Genomic DNA, 19,473 nt, shown 5'->3' with positions numbered 1-19,473 from the left:
AAATGCAAAAACCCTCAACAAAATACTAGCATACCCAATTTAACATCAAATTAAAAGGATGATACACCATGTCAAGTAGAAGTATTCCTAAGATGCAAGGATGGTTCAACATCCACAAATCAACAAACGTGATGCACTACATTAACAGAATGAAGGATAAATATCACATGATCATCTCAATGGATGCAGAAAAAGCATTTAAAAAATTTAACACCCTCTCAGAGAGAAGCCTCAGTCTGGCTGCAGTGCAATTGCACTACTGGGTATTTACCCCAAAGATACAGATGTAATGAAAAGAAGGGCCATCTGTACCCCAATGTTTATAGCAGCAATGGCCACGGTCGCCAAACTGTGTTAAGAACCAAGATGCCCTTCAACGGACGAATGGATAAGGAAGATGTGGTCCATATACACTATGGAGTATTATGCCTCCACCAGAAAGGATGAATACCCAACTTTTGTAGCAGCAAGGACAGGACTGGAAGAGATTATGCTGAGTGAATTAAGTCAAGCAGAGAGAGTCAATGATCATATGGTTTCACTTATTTGTGGAGCATAACAAATAGCATGGAGGACAAGGGGAGATGGAGAGGAGAAGGGAGTTGAGGGAAATTGGAAGGTTCTCTCATGAACCATGAGAAACTATGGACTCTGAAAAACAATCTGAGGGTTTTGAAGGGGCGGGGGGTGGAAGGTTGAGGGAACCAGGTGGTGGGTATTAGAGAGGGCACGGATTGCATGGAGCACTGGGTGTGGTGCAAAAAACAATGAATATTGTTACGCTGAAAAAAATAAATTAATTAAAAAAAAGAAGAAGAAGAAGAAGTCCTCGCCAGATCAATTAGGCAAGGAAAAAAATAAAAGGCATCCAAATAAGAAATAAGTAAAATTGTCTCTGTTTGCAGATAACATGATTTTACATGCAGGAAACCCTAAAGACTCCACCAAAAAATTATAACGACTAGAGGTGCCTGGGTGGCTCAGTTCTTTGGGCGTCCAACTCTTGATTTTGGCTCAGGTCATAATCTCAGGAGTGTGGGATCAAGCCCTGTGTCAGGCTCAGCACTCAACATGGAGTTTGCTTGAGTTTCTCTCCATCTGCCCTTCCCCTTGCTTATCCCTTTTCTCTCTCTCTCTCTTCAATATATATCTTTTTTAAAAATTATTACAATAAATGAATTCAATAAAGTTTCAGAATGCAAAATCAATATATAAAAATTATTATGTTCCTTTATACCAACAACAAGCTATCCCTCCCAAATTAAGAAAATAATCCCACTTATCTTCGCAGTTAAAAAAAAATAAAGTACTTAGGAATACATTTAACTAAGGAAGTAAAAGATCTATACACTGAAAATTATAACACATTGAAGAAAGGAATTCAGAAAAAACATAAAAATGGAAAGATATTCATAGTCACAGACCTAAAGAACATTATTAAAAATCCATACCACACTCAAAGCAATCTACAGATTCAATGCAATCCCTATCAAAATTCCAATGCCTTTTTTTTTTTTTCACAAAAATTTTTTTAAAAGTCTAAATCATACGGAACCACAAAAAAACCAGAACAGACAAAGCAATCTCGAGCAAAAGCAAAGCTGGAGGCAACATGCTTTTGGTTTCAAAATATACCAAAACTAGATGGGTGATGAGTATTAAGGAGGGCACTTGTTATGATGAGCCCTGGGTGTTGTATGTAAGTGATTAATCACTGAACTCTGCTCCAGAAACCAATATTATCCTGTATGTTAACTACCTAAAATTTGAATTTAATAAATTGGGGAAAAATATATACCATAAAGCTATGGTAATCAAAACATTAAGATATTTGCATAAAACAGTCATACAGACTAATGGAACAGTATAAAGCCCCAGAAATAAATCCATATATTTATAGCCAATTGATCATCAAAAAAGGTGCCAAGAACACACAATGGGGAAAGGACAGTTCCTTTAATAAACAGTGCTGACAAAACTGGTATCCACGTGCAGAACAACAAAACTGGACCCTTATCTCACACCACATAAAAAAATCAACTCAAACTGTATTAAAGACTTAAACGCAAGACCTGAAATTATAAAACTAGTAGAAGAAAGCATGGGGGAAAGCTTCTTGACATAATTTCTTGGATACAACCTGAAAAGTACAAACAAAAGCAAAAAAAGACAAATGAGATTGTATCAAACTAAAAAGCCGCACAGCAAAGGAAACAAGACAATAAAGAGGCAACCTACAGAATGGAAGAAAATATTTGCAAACATCTGATAAAGGATTAATATCCAAAATACACAAAAAACTCAACTCAATAGCAAGAAAACAACCTTATTTTAAAATGGGCAAAGGAACTGGACCGACATTTCTCCAAAGAAGACATATAAACGGCCAAAATATACATGAAAAAATGCTCAACACCAAAAATCATCAGGGAAATACAAATCAAAACTACAATATCACATCATACCTGTTAGAATGGCTATTATCAAAAAGACAACAGATAACAAGCATTGGCCAGGATGTGGAGAAAAAAAAGAACCCTTGTACACCGTTGGCGGGAATATAAGTTGATACAGCTATTATAGAAAACAGTCAGGAGGTTCCTCAAAAAATTAAACATAGAAGTACCATATGATCCAGCAATCCCACTTCTGGATATATATCCAAAGGAAAAGAAAGCAGTATCTTAAAGAGATATCTGCAATTTCATGTTCATTGCAGCATTACTTACAATAGCTAAAATATAGAATCACCTAAGTGTCCATTGACAGATGAACAGATGAAGAAAATATGTTGCATATACACAATGGAATATCACTCAGCCCTAAAAATAACAATGAAATCCTGTCATTTATGAGAACATGGATGAACCTGGAGGACATTATGCTAAGTGAAATAAATGCCAACTCAGAAAGACAAATACTGCACGATCTCACTTATTGCTGGAATCTAAAAAAGTCAAATTTGTAGAAGCAGACAGTAAAATGGTGGTTGCCAGGGAAAAGTGGGTGAGGGAAATAAAAAGGTATTTGTCAAAGTATACAAACTTTCACTTACACAGAAAGAACAAATTCTGGGGATCTGCTGTATAGCACAGTGACTACAGTTAATAACACTGCATTGAATACCTGAAATTTGCTGAGACAGTACATCTTAAATGTTCTCACCACACACAAAAGGGCAATTTTGTGAGGTGATAGGTATTTTCCATTTTTTAATTAGCTTGATTGAGGTAATCATTTAACAATTTACATGTAGAGAGAAACATTACATTGTACATCTTAAATATATACATTGTCAATTATACCTGAATAAAGCTCAAAAATAACAATGACAATATCTACTTCCAATATTAAAACATTCTTAACAAAAATTAATAGCTAACTGTAAATTTTATACAACATCTAACAGCGCAGCAGAGCATAAACAGTAGGTATATGATAGATATGTATCAAATTTACTTGCAAACTTTGTTGAACACATGCATGTTTTCCTTGGTTTGAAATAAAACAGAAAAACCCAGAAATGAAGAGGAAACTCAAGAAGTAACGGAAAGTTTAAAAAATAATTTTGGCAATGAATATGAAACTAAAAAATTTTTTTAAAGTAAAATGAATAATCATAATAAATCATGCCTTAAGAAAAATAGAAAGTGGGGCACCTTGGTGGCTCAGTCATTAAGCATCTGCCTTTGGCTCAGGTCATGATCCCAGAGTCCTGGGATCAAGTCCCACATTGGGCTCCCTGCTCAGCAAGAAGCCTGCTTCTCCCTCTCCCACTCTCCCTGCTTGTGTTCCCTCTCTCACTGGGTCTCTCTGTCAAATAAATTTTTTTAAAAAATTAAAAGAAAAATAGAAAGTTAAAGAATAATTTTACAGGGGCGCCTGGGTGGCTCGGTGGGTTAAGCCTCTGCCTTCAGCTCAGATCATGATCTCGGGGTTCTGGGATCAAGTCCTATATCGAGCTTTCTGCTCGGCGGGGAGCCTGCTTCCCTCTCTCTCTCTGCCAGCCTCTCTGCCTACTTGTGATCTCTCTCTGTCAAATAAATAAATTAAAAATCTTTAAAAAAAAAAAAAGCTAAAAAATAAAGAATAATTTTACAAATCAAAAAGAAATTACCTATTATAAGCTAAACATGCAACTACCTTATGACCCAGCAATTTTATCTCAGAGAATTCACACAATAACCTATACATTAGTGCCCATAACAGCTTCGGTTTTAAAAACCCAAAATTGTAATCAGCAAAGAAGTCCTTCAACAAGAAAATGATTAAAGATACACAGCAAAGAATACTACACAGCAATAAAAAGGAACAAACTACTGATACATCCACTAATTTAGATATGTCTCCAATTATGCTGAATTTTAAAAAGAGAGCCAATTTCCCAAAAGTTACGTATTATATAGTCCTATTCCTATATAATATTTTTGGAATCACAGAATTTTAGAAATGGAAGACAGATTAGTGGTTGCCAGTACTTAGGGAGGGATTGGAGGTAGGAGGGTAGAAGGCGGCAGCTAAAGTTATAAAAAAGCAACACAAGGGGTCTTTGTGGTGTTGGAACAGATCAGTATCTTAACTGTGGTGGTGGATACATGAACCTACACAAGCAATAAAACTGTACAGAACTTACACACACACAAACATGCAGAGACAAATATATAAATAAAACAAGGTATGTACTAATGTTGGTATCCTCATTGTGATATTATTCAACAGTTTTCTAAAACTTTAACCATTAAGGGAAACAAAAAAAAAAACTGTATAAGGGATCTCTGTTTTATTTACTGCATATGACTCTATGATTATCTCAATTTTTAAAAGGAAAGAGAAAGAAAAAGAAATGTACTACACATAATGTGATGCCCTAGAATTTGATCCTGGAATAGTTAATGGAGAAAATATGGAGTTTAGCTATGAATCAATGCTGGTTTCTCAGTTTTGACAAATGCACTTTGTTAATGTAACATGTTAACATTAGGGAATACTGGGTCAGAAGCATACTGAACTCTAAACTATCTTTGCATATTTTCTATAATAAACCTAAAATTATTCCTAATAACTTATTTTTTTTTATTTTTTTAAAGTTAGACCATAAAAAAGGAATCAGGAGAAAGTGGTAAAGATGGATGAGTCAAATTCCCTGAAGAAGAAAAACAGAGTTACAGAAAAACACACACCAAAAAAAAAAAAAAAAAAGCCCTAAAAAATACTTACCTGAAATTTTAAATTCCTAAAGTCTGAAGCTACATATTGAAAAAGCCCACCATGTAGCAGAGAGTAACAACCCAGAATGATCAACAAGACGTTCCAATAAAATTAATGGACTTAAAAATAATCCTTTGTGATTCAGGCCAAAAGATCATGTGTAAAATTTTTTAAAAAGAAAAGAAGACCACCCTCAGACTTTTTAACAGCAATGTGTTTTCCAGAAAAAAACTGGAGTTACAGATTTGAGATATTCAAGGAAAGAAAATGTGAGCCAAGGATTTTATTTTCAGCAAAAATGACCTTCAGATATAAAAAACACAGAGAGAATGTTAAAAGCAAGCAAGAAAATTCATGATAAAATTTCTCATGAGCCTTTCCTAAGGCATCTATTAAAGAGAAGGCTTGAGACAACCAAAATGACTAAAAAAAAAAAAACATCATTATGGGGTCCCTGGGTGGCTCAGTCAGTTAAGCATCAGTTTTTGGGTCAGGTCATGATTCCAGGTTCCTGGGATACAGCCCTGCACCTGGCTCCCTTCTCAGTGGAAAGTCTGCTTCTCCCTCACCCTCTCGTTCTGTTCATGCTCTCTCGCTCTCATGCTCTCTTTCTCTCTCTTCCAAATAAATAACTTAAAAAAAAAAAAAAAAAGAATCATCATCATAAAGACTGGTGGTAAGCACTAAATACATAGTTAATTATAAAACTAAGACTGAGATGGAGAGAACATAATATTTAATGATTATATGCTCTGACAATACATATGGCTACTGTAAAGAAAAACTGGGAGGAATGTGAATAACATATCCAAAAAGAAAAAAAAAAAAAACCTTTTAGAACTGTTTGCAATAACCAAAATTAGTGGTGGTATATCAGTACAGTTACTCCTTGGCAACTATGTATGTGTCATGTGGAACTGAAATAAATGAGCAACTAACAGGCATAGTAATTCTATCAGATTTTCAGTATGAAAAAAGGAAATACAGGTTGGGGCACCTGGGTGGCTCAGTCGTTAAGCGTCTGCCTTTGGCTCAGGTCATGATGACAGGGTCATGGGATCTAGCTCCGCATCAGGTTCCTTGCTCAGTAGGAAGCCTGCTTCTCCCTCTCCCACTCCCCCTGCTTGTGTTCCCTCTCTCACTGTCTCTCTGTCAAATAAATAAATAAAATCCAAAAAAAAAAAAAAAGGAAATACAGGTATAAAACAGAAGAAATTAAGAACATCAAGATAAAAGCTGATCTTGAATTTGGATTCAAAGTATCAGTATGAACTTACAAGGTATTTTTACTTTAGTACTTCTATTTTCCTAGCTCTGTCCACCGAAAAGCCTTAAAAATAAGGACAAACTGAGAAGCAATGAACATCTCTAGTGCCAGATTGGCATCTTGCAATGCTATTTCCCGTTAAATTTTCTTTTTTCTTAAATAGCAGAGCTTCTTAGAGAAAGAGCTACCAGTTCTGCAGTAGGAAATGTACAAGATGAGCCTGAAACATCTTGTGATACAAAATAGCAAGGAAGCTATCAAAAATTAACTAGAGTCAGATGGGATCGGGAGAGAGACAAACCATAATAAGAGACACTCAATCTCACAACACAAACTGGGGGGTGGGGGGTGCAGGTAGGGAGAGGGTGGTGGGGTTATTTACACTGGGGAAGGTATGTGCTATGGTGAGTGCTGTGAAGTATGTAAACCTGGCAATTCATATACCTGTATCCTTGGGGCTAATAATACATTAAATGTTAATAAAAAAAATAAAAAGTTTTTTTTTAATTTTTTTAAAAAAATTAACTGGAGTCATGTCAAGAGACCTGGACGCCAAACTGGGTTGGTTCTCACAGGCCAAAAGAATAAGTGAGTTTCTAAGAAGAGTAGGAATTGCAATATATTTAAACCCATGAAAAATATTTAATTTGACAAGTTCATAATATTAAAGTAGTCACCATCTAAACTAAGTATCTTGAAAACTATCCAAGTCAAGGATTTATCTGGTCTTTTCTATTTGAACTTTACAATTCAGGAACCAAATATAAATAAGATGATCCATCTCCATATAAAATTATTCCAGCTAATAAATGGAAACAAAATGGTAGAACTGGAATATTTAGTCTATTATTTTGCATCTCCTTTTGAATCCATGGATGTAGATATTGAGCATCAACAAAGATAATAACAACAAAAAAATATCTTGAACTTCTGATAAAAGACTATACCACAACCCATAGTTTTGATGGAGATCAAACCTCAGTCTGGAGAAGCCTCTGGATCCAGATGCTAATTTGCAAGAAATGCAAAGGACATAGGAATATGCTGAATTGCCCCATGAAAGTGAAATTCTCGAAGTATGGGAAACTCCATAGGTTAAAAAAATCCAAGTTCTTCAACAGAAATTATAGGGAAAAGACTTAATACATAACAAGTTAAAAGGTGGGGGGGGACAAGATTCACATTTGATGATAAACTAGAGAGAAACCACAAGGAAATGATTTCTATGAAAAGAAGGAGAACATGGAGGAGTTTCTTGGATGACTAACAAAGTTAGATTTCTTGAGCTCAGAGTTATGACAAGAATGCCTACTTCCTAATAATTCATCACACTATATACATTTTAGTGTGTTTTTTTGTACTTGAGTTTTGTTTTACAATAAAAAGGTCTTTTAAAAAAAATCAATTAATAGCTAGAGCTGTCCATAAGCGAGTTACTGGACTTAACCCCTGGACTGGTCACAAACCATGACCTATAAATACCTTAATCACTGGACATTTTCCATAATTTTCACTTCAAATTCTCCAACTAACCTCCATCTTTCCTCTATCATAGCCATGCTATTTGCACCCACACTTTCTGCTCTAAGAAGTCTGGATCTTACTGCTACTGCTACTACGTTTAGAGCTAAATAGAAAATTACTGAGATTTCAGACACTGTGACAATGTCTGCAACCATTTTAAAACCATAGGCCCTTTAGAGAAATGTGAAACATATGCACATATGTACACATCCAAGGTGGTATGACCTAAATAAAAACTTTCATATCTCGGGGCGCCTGGGTGGCTCAGTGGGTTGGGTCGCTGCCTTCGGCTCAGGCCATGATCTCAGGGTCCTGGGATCGAGTCCCGCATCGGGCTCTCTGCTCAGCGGGGAGCCTGCTTCCTCCTCTCTCTCTGCCTGCCTCTCTGCCTACTTGTGATCTCTCTCTGTCAAATAAATAAATAAAATCTTTAAAAAAAAAAAAAAAACTTTCATATCTCCCCATTAGCCCAGAACATTGTTATGGTTATATAATTTCAATTGGGAAAGTTTTTTTTTTTTTCATTTTCCAAACACAATTAAAATCCTGAATGTTTTCTCAAACTAAAACTCCATCTTCCTCTCCCCCGCACCACTGGTATCCACCACTACCATGTGTGAGATTCTCATTCATCCTCCCTAGGAGAGTGTGTCTTCACCAGCATCCTATCAAAAATTACTGCACATGGAAATAGGACAACTATAATAGTAATGGTAACAATTACGAAGCAATATGTACCACTTTACATACATTTCTCTATAATACTCACAAAATATACAAGATCAGTATTATCATCATTGCCATTTTAAGATAAGGAAAACTGACAGAGAAATTAATACATTTCAAAATCTGTCTGCTAAATAAGCATTACTGAGTAAGATAAAAAGCTCTTTGAATCAAAAGTGGGTTACTTTTCTCACATAACAGTTTAAAACCATGTATATCTGAGGTAAGATCACTATTAAGACGTACCATTTCAGGTTAAAGTAAAAGGAGTTTCTCATAGATTGATTCAATAATCCAAGAGGTCCATGAGAAGGTAGGTAGTATAGTGGAAAAAGCACCAAATCAGGAGCCAGGAACTGAGTTTTCAGTTCTGGCTCCAAAAGAAAGAGGCTATACTCTGCTGGGTAAGTTATTTTATAGTTTCCTTATCTTCAAATGAAGAAGACTGACAAGAAGCACTCTAATGAACAGTATTATGACTCCATGATTCAAGAGTTATTTGTATAGCTGTTGACATAAAAGGAATAATATGGAAATGTAATTGGGAAAGGCATCTCAAGCACAGTTAAGTGCTTTAGGTTTTTCAAAGGTAGAGAACTTGAGGGCAAGAGGCACTAATTAGTCATGCTTAAGCAAAATGAAGGAGGATGGATCTCTCCCTCTTTTTAGGCTCACTATAGGGCAGATATGAACAAAAGCATATGTAAAAATTAGTAAAGGGAAAAACACTCATGTTCACAGTAAGAAATTTATGTAAGGAATATATGTGACTGTTGGACAAAAAATGCTCTTGCTACTGTTTTATAAAGCACCAGAACCGTGAGTACCAACTTGGGAAAAGGAATAATAAAGGGCTTCAGGCAATGGCCAATCTCCAATAAAACACTTAGGCAAATAAAACAATCTTCCAACGTCATTGCTGGCCACACCTTCCACAAATGCTGCCACAGGATCTCAGCATTTGTATGTTGAGGTGGCACCTGCAATTTCATAAGTATTATTTTCTCACAGTCTTCACTTCTTGCTATATATAATTATTCTCAAAATACCCACTTAGCATGGAGCATAATGCCAGGAGCCACAAAAATATGAAAAGAAATATAAGGCATGCCTCTAAGCACAGAGAACTTAGGACACAGGCTTTGGAAAATAAAGGCAGTAACTGAAGACACTGCATGCCTGGGAGCTCCTCTATTTGCTTTGGAATTTAAATCACGTTTTCCCAAAGAAACAACACAGAAAATGGTGAGATCTCCAAGCCACTCCTCTAATTTATTTAATGCGTACTTGGTTAAGCCTCAGTAGTTTTCCTTAATTCTCAACATGATTCTCAATCAGTTTGAGGATCTAAGAGGATATGATATGATGCTAGATAGCAGGGGAAAAGCATATCCAATATTATGACATAATTTTACAATTACAAAATGAAAAGATAATATTTATTCATTAATAAATTTAAAAGTAAATGGTGGTTAATAATTTATATACACAGCACTATGCACTAAGTACTGTTTCAATAGCTTTACATATAAAAACTTAATCTATCTCATTACTTTTTTTTATTATTAAAACAAACCCAACAAGGATGTACTATCAATATCTCCTGTTTTAAGCTGAGTAAACTATAACATAAAGGAGATTAATTTGACTAGTCACAAAGCTCCATGAAGCTTCTAGGTCAGAAGAGATAAACAAAAGATATCTATTTTCTCAGTAACCTCATCACCCAACATTATTCACTGGGGCCAGCCCAGTGAATAATGATCACCTAAATAGAGCTGGGGCCATGAGAGCACTCATATACTTACAAATACTTATACTTCTACAAGTACTCTTTTTTGAGCAGTACATAAACTAAAATAAAATGATTCAGAGTGGTATGGCCCAAAGAATCCCACGTTTATACCATAGATACATTCACACAAGGGCACAAGGATATATGTACATGTTTGTGATGTCTAATACTGAATACAACCTGATGTCCATCAATAGGGGACACACTAAATACATTTTGATATTTCTACAGGGAATGCTGCATAGCCTTTTAAAAGAATGAGGTAGGTTAGGGATGTCTGAGTGGCTCAGTTGGTTAAGTGCCTGCCTTCGGCTCAAGTCACGATCCCAGGATGGAGCCCTACATTCCCCTGCCTGGTTCTCCCTCTGCCTGCTACTCTCCCAGCTTGTGCACGTGCTCTCTTTCTCTCTCTCTCTCTTTCTCCCTGACACATAAATAAATAAAATCTTTTTAAAAAGTAAATAAAAGGGATGATATTAAAAAAAGAATGTGGTAGTTTAATACTTATAGATAGAGGAAAATATAGTATTAAGTGGCAAAAGAAAGGTGGAGAACAGTATGTGTATCATGATCCCACTTGTGGGAGAGAAAAAGGAGGAAGATATATGTGCTTGAGTATGATCAGAAAGTTTCTTAAGAAGAAACAAGAAATTATCTATAGCGCTTTACTTCAGCAAAGAGAACAGGAAAAAAGGTCAGTAGCTAGAGAAGAAAGAGATTTTTGTTATTATATTTTTTATTGAATTTCATTTTACCAAAAATACATATTGCTGATTTTTACATGGCTTAATTAAAAATATAGTGTTATTGAGCCTAGCCTCTTTTTTATGTAGTGGTTCCTAACAAAAGACTGGTATGTAATGATCAGTGATAAGTTCCAAATAATTTATTCCTTATACTTTTTTTAACCAAAAGAAGTTTATGAATGATTTATTATTTTTATAAATTAGTAAAATCAATATCCCTTTAATTAATCCATTAATGCAAACAGAAGGGAAAAAAATGATCACCTAAAGATGGTTTTTAATGGGGACACCTGGGTGGCTCAGTGGGTTAAAGCCTCTGCCTTCGGCTCAGGTCATGATCCCAGAGTCCTGGGATCCAGCCCTGCATCGGGCTCTCTGCTCAGCGGGGAGCTTGCTTTCTCCTCTCTCTCTCTGCCTGCCTCTCTGCCTACTTGTGATCTCTGACTGGCAAATAAATAAAATCTTTAAAAAAAAAAAAAAAAAGATGGTTTTTATGGTTTTTAGGAGGTTCTATCCCAGAAGAATGGAGGTCCAAAAAAAAAGGGTTCTCCCATCCAGCCTGAAGGTCCTTAGATATGTAAACAAACTTATGTGGTTCCCAAATTGGGTTGGGAGTGTCCTAGAGAGTGGGCAAGAATTTACTTTCCATCATTTGAAATGTGTTTTTCTTTATGTTTACTGTGCTGTGCACACTGCTATTCATAATTAAATATAATATATTTGGAATATACTTGCTTAAAAATGTTTTATTGATAGGGTGTGTAAAAATGTTTGTGAACTACTGGATATGGTTAAACAAATGTAATGCAGTGAGGAGGAAAGCATTAGATGTTCACTCCACGGTCAAGGGATGAAAACTAAAAGCTGAGAAACGATCAGTGCATAATATTTGCAACTTTTCAGTTCTCTTCAACTTTTCCTATATCTATTCCATGACCAAATCCTGTCATTTCCAACCTAACATTTACTGGGTTTGACTAGTCATAGTTATTCTGACCATACAAATTTAATTATGTTTCTGGAAAGGCCTCCTAGACTCTCTGTACAGAGTATTCCACTGCCAAAAAGCTCGGAAAGCTTCTAACAATCGCCAGAAGTGAAAGTACTTATGCAGTGACTTTAAATATCTCTGTCCCACACTTAAACTATCCCTTCCCCATAGACCAACTGGAACTCTTTAAATAAGTCAGACAAATATATTCCTCATTTGTCAAGGGACTCACCCTCCCCTTCCCCCTACACAGCACTCTCGTTAAGCAGATAAATATCGTGCACACCACCAAATCAAGTTCTTTTTCCTCCAGAACTTTCTTCAGGGTTCCCTTTCCTCTAACTGCCTGCCCACCTCTGATTCCTGGGATTTTAGTGCTGATGGCATCGCCAAGATCATTCCTCTCCCCGAATCTCACCAGCAATTCATTACCAGGATCGTTTGACATGCACCCTTTTTGTGTTGTAGCTCCACTGTTTCTGTGATCTCCGCCTTCAGGAGCTTTGATTCCTTCGGGTCTCGCCTCTCTTTCCCGACACGAAGTTTGTTTAGGGCCTGAACGCAGGGGCCGGGCAGGTTCTCTCCGACGTCAGCGACTGCGTAACTAGGGCGGCCTAAAGAGGCCGCTCACCGAACGAGGCCGAGCGCACAGGACTGACCCGAGAGCCCCTCCGTCGCCCTCGGAGAAGAAACGTCCTGCGCCGGGGGCTGACCGCGCATATGTGCCTCGAGGCCGCGCAGGGAGATCCCGAAACCCTTCGACGGGGCCAGTTTGCTTGTGAGCAACTAGAAGTAGGCCTGGTAGGTGAGAGGAGGCGTGTGTAGGGCCGGATCCCGGACTGAATCAGGAAGAAGGGCAGGGAAGCGACCCGAGAGTGGCCGCTTCGGCAGCCCCTGCGCAGGGGTGACCGTTAAAAAGACTCAAGGAAGGGAAGAGTTGGCAAGTATCCCTCACTCACCTGGAAGAGGCTGCGGCCGGAGGCACCAGCTGCCCCGTTCCAAATTTAAGCCACGTCAGCTCCGGAATCCCGTCCGCGACACCTACCACCGCCGCGCCCCGTCAAGGGACTCAACCACTCGCAGTTGGGACGGAAGATGGGATTAGGGAATGAACCAATCCCGGCTACCGGCGGAGCGTTACCAGGGAGACCAGGCACGCCTTGTTTGTAACTAACCCATCAACAATGACGGAAACCAATCAACGCCAGGAAATTCTCTGCTTCCTCAAAGAAAGAGCCAATGGTCTCTAAACAGTGGAGGAGGGGCGGAGTCAAACGTGAGCAAGTGTTCCGGAAGAAGATCTGCTGGAGAACCGGAAATGCCGGGAGGGCGGGCTTTCTGCGGTAGGTCAGGTGTTAAGCAGCGTGAAGGGGACAGGTTGTTGGCTCCAGTGCCCTTGGGTTGCTGGTGGAGACTCTCCTAGATTACAGCTTGGGCTTTTGCGGAGTCCCGTACTGCGAGTACCAGGTGTCATAGGATTGTTGAATGAGCTTTGAGAAGGGAGAGGGGATATGGATTTTGCTCTTAGAATCGTAAAATATCAAGAACCCCAAAATAGGTGGTCTAATGTGATTTTTTCATTTTACTGACAAAAAATAAGAACCGGAATAAAGGGAGTCACCCAAAGATATATGGTGACGTGGAGATTAGAACTCGGACTAGAACCTGGCAGCTTCATGAAAGAGAATCTGAGATGTCTCTGAGGACACGAGTGGGAGAATAGGGAATACTACTAGAAAAGTGCCTCCAAGGGAGTGACGTTTGAGCTGGGGCTTAAGCAGAAGGTGAGATTTGAGGTCCCAGGTCTGCAATGGGAGTCAGTGAGAAGCTCCAGTAATTGTCACCGAAATCATGCATGCTCTCCTTAAGGCCTAAGGAAAGAGGGGAAAGCCAGCTCCCTTGACTTCAGGTACTCTTCACAATAAGACCATTAGTTTGAATTTATTGCTAGCCCACTATATGCATCCTCACGCTAATGTTTACATAACTCTTTGAGATTCAAACAGCTCACTAAGGCCTACCCTGACTACTCACCTTTCATAGCAGTCCCCTGCATGCACTATATCCTTTCTCTGCTTATTTTTTCCCTAAGCACTTTGCCATCTTTATTTCATTTATCTTTATTTTCTCTCTCCTCACTAAATTATTCCTTCCACAGAACAGGAATTTTTGTCTCTTGATCTCAACTGTATCTCCCTCCAGGTCCAAGAACAGTATGCAGTAGAGCACTCAGTATCTTTGGAATCCTTGAAGTAGGTAGGATTATCATCATCTTACACTGGACAAAATAAGGCTTGAAACGATTAAGTAATTTGCATAAATTCACATAATGAGGGCCAGAGCCAGGATTTGAAGCTATTAAATGCCGAAGCTGCCGTCCTTCATCAGTACATTGTATTCTCTTATCCCTGATTGTACCCACCCAGGAAAGCCTGGATCAGTGCAACCACCAGACTTCGCCCCTACCCAAATTTGGAGTGCAGAATGCTGCAGGAGAAAATATGACATAAGGGAGATGGTTACTTCTACACATTCAGTTTCCAATTTCACTCCATCCTCAGCACACCCCCAAATCTTTGGTGTGTTTTCAGCTTCCTCTCCCAATTCCCACAACAGTTACTCAAACCTTTAACATCCTCTTCACATTCCCAGCAGATGTACTTAATTTTTATCTCAGAGAAAATAGGAACCATACACAAACATTGTCTTTCTCCAAATTCCTTGTTTCCACATTCAGCCTTAGAACAGATCTTCCAGGTTTTTTTTTTTTTTTAGATTATTTATTTATTCATTTGAGAGAGGCCACAAGTAGGCAGAGAGGCAGGCAGAGGCAGAGAGAGAGGGAAACAGGCTCCCTGCTGAGCAGAGAGCCCGACATGGTGCTCGATCCCAGGACCCAGAGGCTTTAACCCACTGAGCCACCCAGGCGCCCCCAGATCTTCAGTTTTAACAGAATGAAATTTTCTTATGGAAGATTAGAAAATTGTCTGTCTAGTAAGTATGTCTTCTTAAGACCCTGCCTTTCATTCTTGGGTCAGCACAGAGTGGTCATTCAGTGAGAATTACAGTGACCACTAGGCATATGAAGGAATAATAATGCTGGGTGGAGGTTTAAGAGCTGAACTGAGGGCACTGAAGGACTGGAAGTCATTTAGAATGCAATTTAATGAAAGCAGTTTGGGCCTTGAGAAAATGATCAAGATAATAAAAGATAACTAGGAGTTGACCCATCAGGTAAAAGAGAACAGAGCAGTGGAGGCAAATGGAGCAGCATGTGCAGGACTATTTGAAGAACAACATGAGTAACATGAACAGGTACACAAGGAGTAGGTCATGAAGTGGTGTGTGATATTTTATGGTGAAGGGTTTGGATATTATTCTGAACTCTAGAGCAGTTAGGGACTACAGAAATCACAGAAGCCTATCATCACTCATTTACTTGTCCCTTACAGAGTGACCACTCCTCAATTAAGAGTTCAGTGATAACAATTTGGGGGACAGGAAATTTCACATCCTCTCTGATTTACTATTACCCAGTTCCCTCTTGGTCTTCTGTTTTCCACTTTTTTTCCTCCTCATTCTCACCTTTCCTTATGCCAAATAAAAATTTATCCGAAAACCTTCAGGCAGCCTTATTTATTAATGTATTCTTCGTACCTAAGGTAGTATCTTCAACAGAGTACGTGTTCAATAAATAATTGTTAAATGAATAAATGTTTAAATTCATAAGAATCTGATGTATAAGTATGCCAATATATCTTAAAATATGAAAGAAATAAAAATTTCTTGAGAAACATAGGATAAATAAATGTATATACAAAAAAAATAAAATTGGGATACCTGGGTGGCTCAGTTGGTTAAGAGTCTCCCTTTGGCTCAGATCATGATCTCAGGGTACTGGGATCAAGCCCCCCTCACCCAGTCAGGCTCCCTGCTCAGTGGGGAGTCTGTTTCTCCCTGGAGCGCACCCATGCGCACTTTCTCTCTCTCTCTCACACACACACACACACACACACACACACATAAACAAATTTTTTTTAAACAATCCTCTCTGGGGGACAATAATTTTAAAAACATATAAAATCATACAATTATATCAATAGATGAAAAAATTTGACACAAACAGCCCTTCATACAAAAAAAAAAAAAAAAAACAACCCTTCAGAAAACTAGGAATAGAAGGGCACTGCCTCAACCTGATGGAGAACATCTACAAAAAACTCACAGCTAATATTATTCTTACTGGTTAAAAAAAAAAGATTTTTCCCCACTAAGATTGGGAACAAGGCAAGTACATCCTCTATCACCACTCCTATTTAACATTTTACGGGAATTTCTATGTAATGTAAGACAAGATATACAGATTGGGAAGAAGTAAAACTATCTTTGTTTGTAGAACACGATTATATATGTAGAAAATCCCCTAATAAACTAAGAAAAAATAAAAAGCAAAAACAACAAAACCCTCACCTGGAGTCCCGGGATCGAGTCCCACATTGGGTTCCCAGCTCCACGGGGAGTCTGCTTCTCCCTCTGACCTTCTCCTCGCTCATGCTCTCTCTCACCTCCTCTCTCTCAAATAAATAAAATCCTTAAAAAAATAAAAATAAAAAAGAAACTAATTCTAAAGTTTATATGGGAAGAAAAATCTGGAATAACTAACAGAACACAGAATAAAGGAGAAGAAGGTGGAGGACAAAGTTGGGGGACTGGCACTAGCTGACTTCGAGACTTACTATAGATCTATAGTAATCAAGACAGTGTGGTAATGGAGAAAGAATACATCAACAGAACAGGTAAGAGAAACCCAAAATAGACCCATGCAAGTACAGTCAACTGAGCTTTGATGGAGGAAAAGCAATTCAGTGAAGAAATGTCTTTTCAAAAAATGGTACTGGAACAATTAGACACCCATATAAAAAAATGAATATAGAAACAGACTTACACCTTTCACAAAAATTAACTCAAATGGACCACAGACTTAAATGTAAAATGTAAAGTATAAGAATTTTAGAATATAGGACCTTGGATTTGGCAATGACTTTTTAGGTACAACACCAAAAGCATGGACTATGGGAGGCTGTGTGTGTGTGTGTGTGTGTGTGTGTGTGTGTGTGTGTGTGTGTGTGTCTTGGGGGGTGGTGATCTGATAAGTTGGACTTGTTTAAAATGAAAATCTTCTGAAAGGCTCTGCCAAGAGAATGAAAAGACAAACCACAGATTAGGAGGAACACCTATCTAGTAAAGGACTAGTATCCAAAATATACAAATAACTAAGAAAACAATCCAATTAAAAAGTAAACAAAACATCTAAACAGCCACCTTATCAAAGAAGATATATAGATGGAAAATAAGCCTATAAAAAGATGTTGAACATCATATGTCACTAGGGAATTGCAAATTAAAATAACAATGAGATATCACCACATACTTATTAGACATGCAAAAATTTAGAACACTGACAACATCAAATGCTCTTGAGGATGTGGAGCAGCAGGAGCTCTCATTAATTGTTCATGGGAATGCAAAAATGGTACAGTACTTTGGAAGACAATTTGGCAGTTTCCTTATAAAGCTAAACATAGACTTACCATACTATCCAGCAAACATGCTCCTATGTATTTACTCATATTGGTGAAAACTTACATCTACATAAAAACCTTTACATAAATGTTTATAGAAGCTCTATTTATAATTTCCCAAACCTAGAAATAACAAAGATGTCCTTCAATAGGTGAGTGGATAAACTGTGGTATATCCACACAATGGAATATCTTTCACTAATTTTTTAAAAATGAGCTATTAAGCCACAAAAAGACATGAGGAAACTTAAATGTGAATTTCTAAGTGAAAGAAGCCAGTCTTAAAAGGTTATATATTGTATGATCCAACAGTATGACAATCTTAAAAAGGTAAAATTAGAGATACTAAAAAGATCAGTGGTTGGCCAGGGGTTTGGAGGAGCAGGAAGGAATTAACATGTGGAGCACAGGAGGATTTTTTTTAAAGATTTTATTTATTTATTTGACAGAGAGAGATCACAAGTAGACAGAGAGGCAGGCAGAGAGAAAGAGAGAGAGAGAGAGAAGCAGGCTCCCTGCTGAGCAGAGAGTCCGATGTGGGACTCCATCCCAGGACCCTGGGATCATGACCTGAGCTGAAGGCAGCGGCTTAACCCAGTGAGCCACCCAGGCGCCCCCACAGGAGGATTTTTTAAGGGAGTGAAACTATTCTGTATGCTACATCATGGTGGTTACATGACATTCCCATGTCAAAATCGATAGAATTATGTAAGACAAAGAGTGAACTTTAAACTATGAACTTTAGTTAATAATGTATTGATATTTGCTCATCAGTTGCAAAAAAGGTCCCACACTAACGCAAGATGTTAATAAAAAGAGAAATTGCTGGGTGATGGGAAGATGGGGGTAAATATATGAAACCATATATCTGTTCAATTTTTTCTATACACCTAAAATTACTAAAAATAAAGAAGTGTGTGTGTACACATATTTTCAAATTTGGCTTTTAAAAAATGTAGAAAACCCTGATAGCCCATTACCATACAGAAAATATTGAGAAGTTGTTAATTTTTTCTTGAACTAAGTATACTTTTTCAGCCCAGACAGTTTTACAGGGAAACACTTTTGGAATTTTCAATGAATGGATACTTCCCATGCTAGATAATCTACACGGAATATAGAAATGGGATGCTTCCTAGCTAATTTCTAAAAACTAGCATGATTCATATATATATACAATGGAATATCACTCAATCATAAAAAAGATGTGATCTCACCATCCGTGACAACGTGAATGGACCTAGACGGCATCATGTTAAGTGAAATAAGTCAGAGAAAGATAAATACTGTATGAGTTCACTTTTATGTGGAATCTAAAACAAAAGAAATGAACAAACAAAAAGCAGAAACAAACCCACAAATACAGAGGAAAAACATCGTTGCCAGAGGAGGAGGGATGGAAGGAGGTGGGCAAAATGGAAGGGCAGTAGGAGATACAGGCTTCCAGTTATGGAATGAATAATTCATGGGAATAAAAGGTATAACATAGAGAATATAGTCAATGGCATTATAACAATGTTGTATGGCAACAGATGGTGGCCAGTAGTAAGTACAGCATGGCATATAGAGTTGTTGAATCACTATGTTGTACACCTGAAACTAATGTAACATTCTATGTCAACTATACTCCAAGT

General features: G+C 37.7%; 1 protein-coding gene across 3 annotated transcripts in view; it reads right to left on the bottom strand.

Moving 5' to 3' along the window:
• Window positions 1-13,405, bottom strand: part of GOLGB1 (golgin B1) — a 116,551-nt gene extending 103,146 nt beyond the window's left edge. The window contains exon 1 of one of the 3 annotated variants that reach the window (XM_004745490.3): window positions 13,217-13,405. Coding sequence is in view for 2 of the 3 variants with exons in the window: in XM_013052694.2 (XP_012908148.2) it covers window positions 12,690-12,705 (16 nt within the window). In the remaining variant the exon portion in view is untranslated. Of the gene's footprint in view, window positions 1-12,689; window positions 13,182-13,216 lie in introns of those variants that run through there. The other 2 variants (XM_013052694.2, XM_004745491.3) reach the window with 2 other exon arrangements.
• Between the last annotated feature and the right edge of the window lie 6,068 nt (window positions 13,406-19,473).

The sequence above is a fragment of the Mustela putorius genome, unplaced genomic scaffold (genome assembly GCF_011764305.1).
Source record: "Mustela putorius furo isolate JIRA1106 unplaced genomic scaffold, ASM1176430v1.1 tig00003834_pilon_pilon_pilon, whole genome shotgun sequence".
In the NCBI taxonomy this organism is placed as follows: Eukaryota; Metazoa; Chordata; class Mammalia; order Carnivora; family Mustelidae; genus Mustela; species Mustela putorius.
The sequence above is the reverse complement of the archived record's forward strand: the minus strand, read 5'-3'. Positions and strand labels throughout refer to the sequence as shown.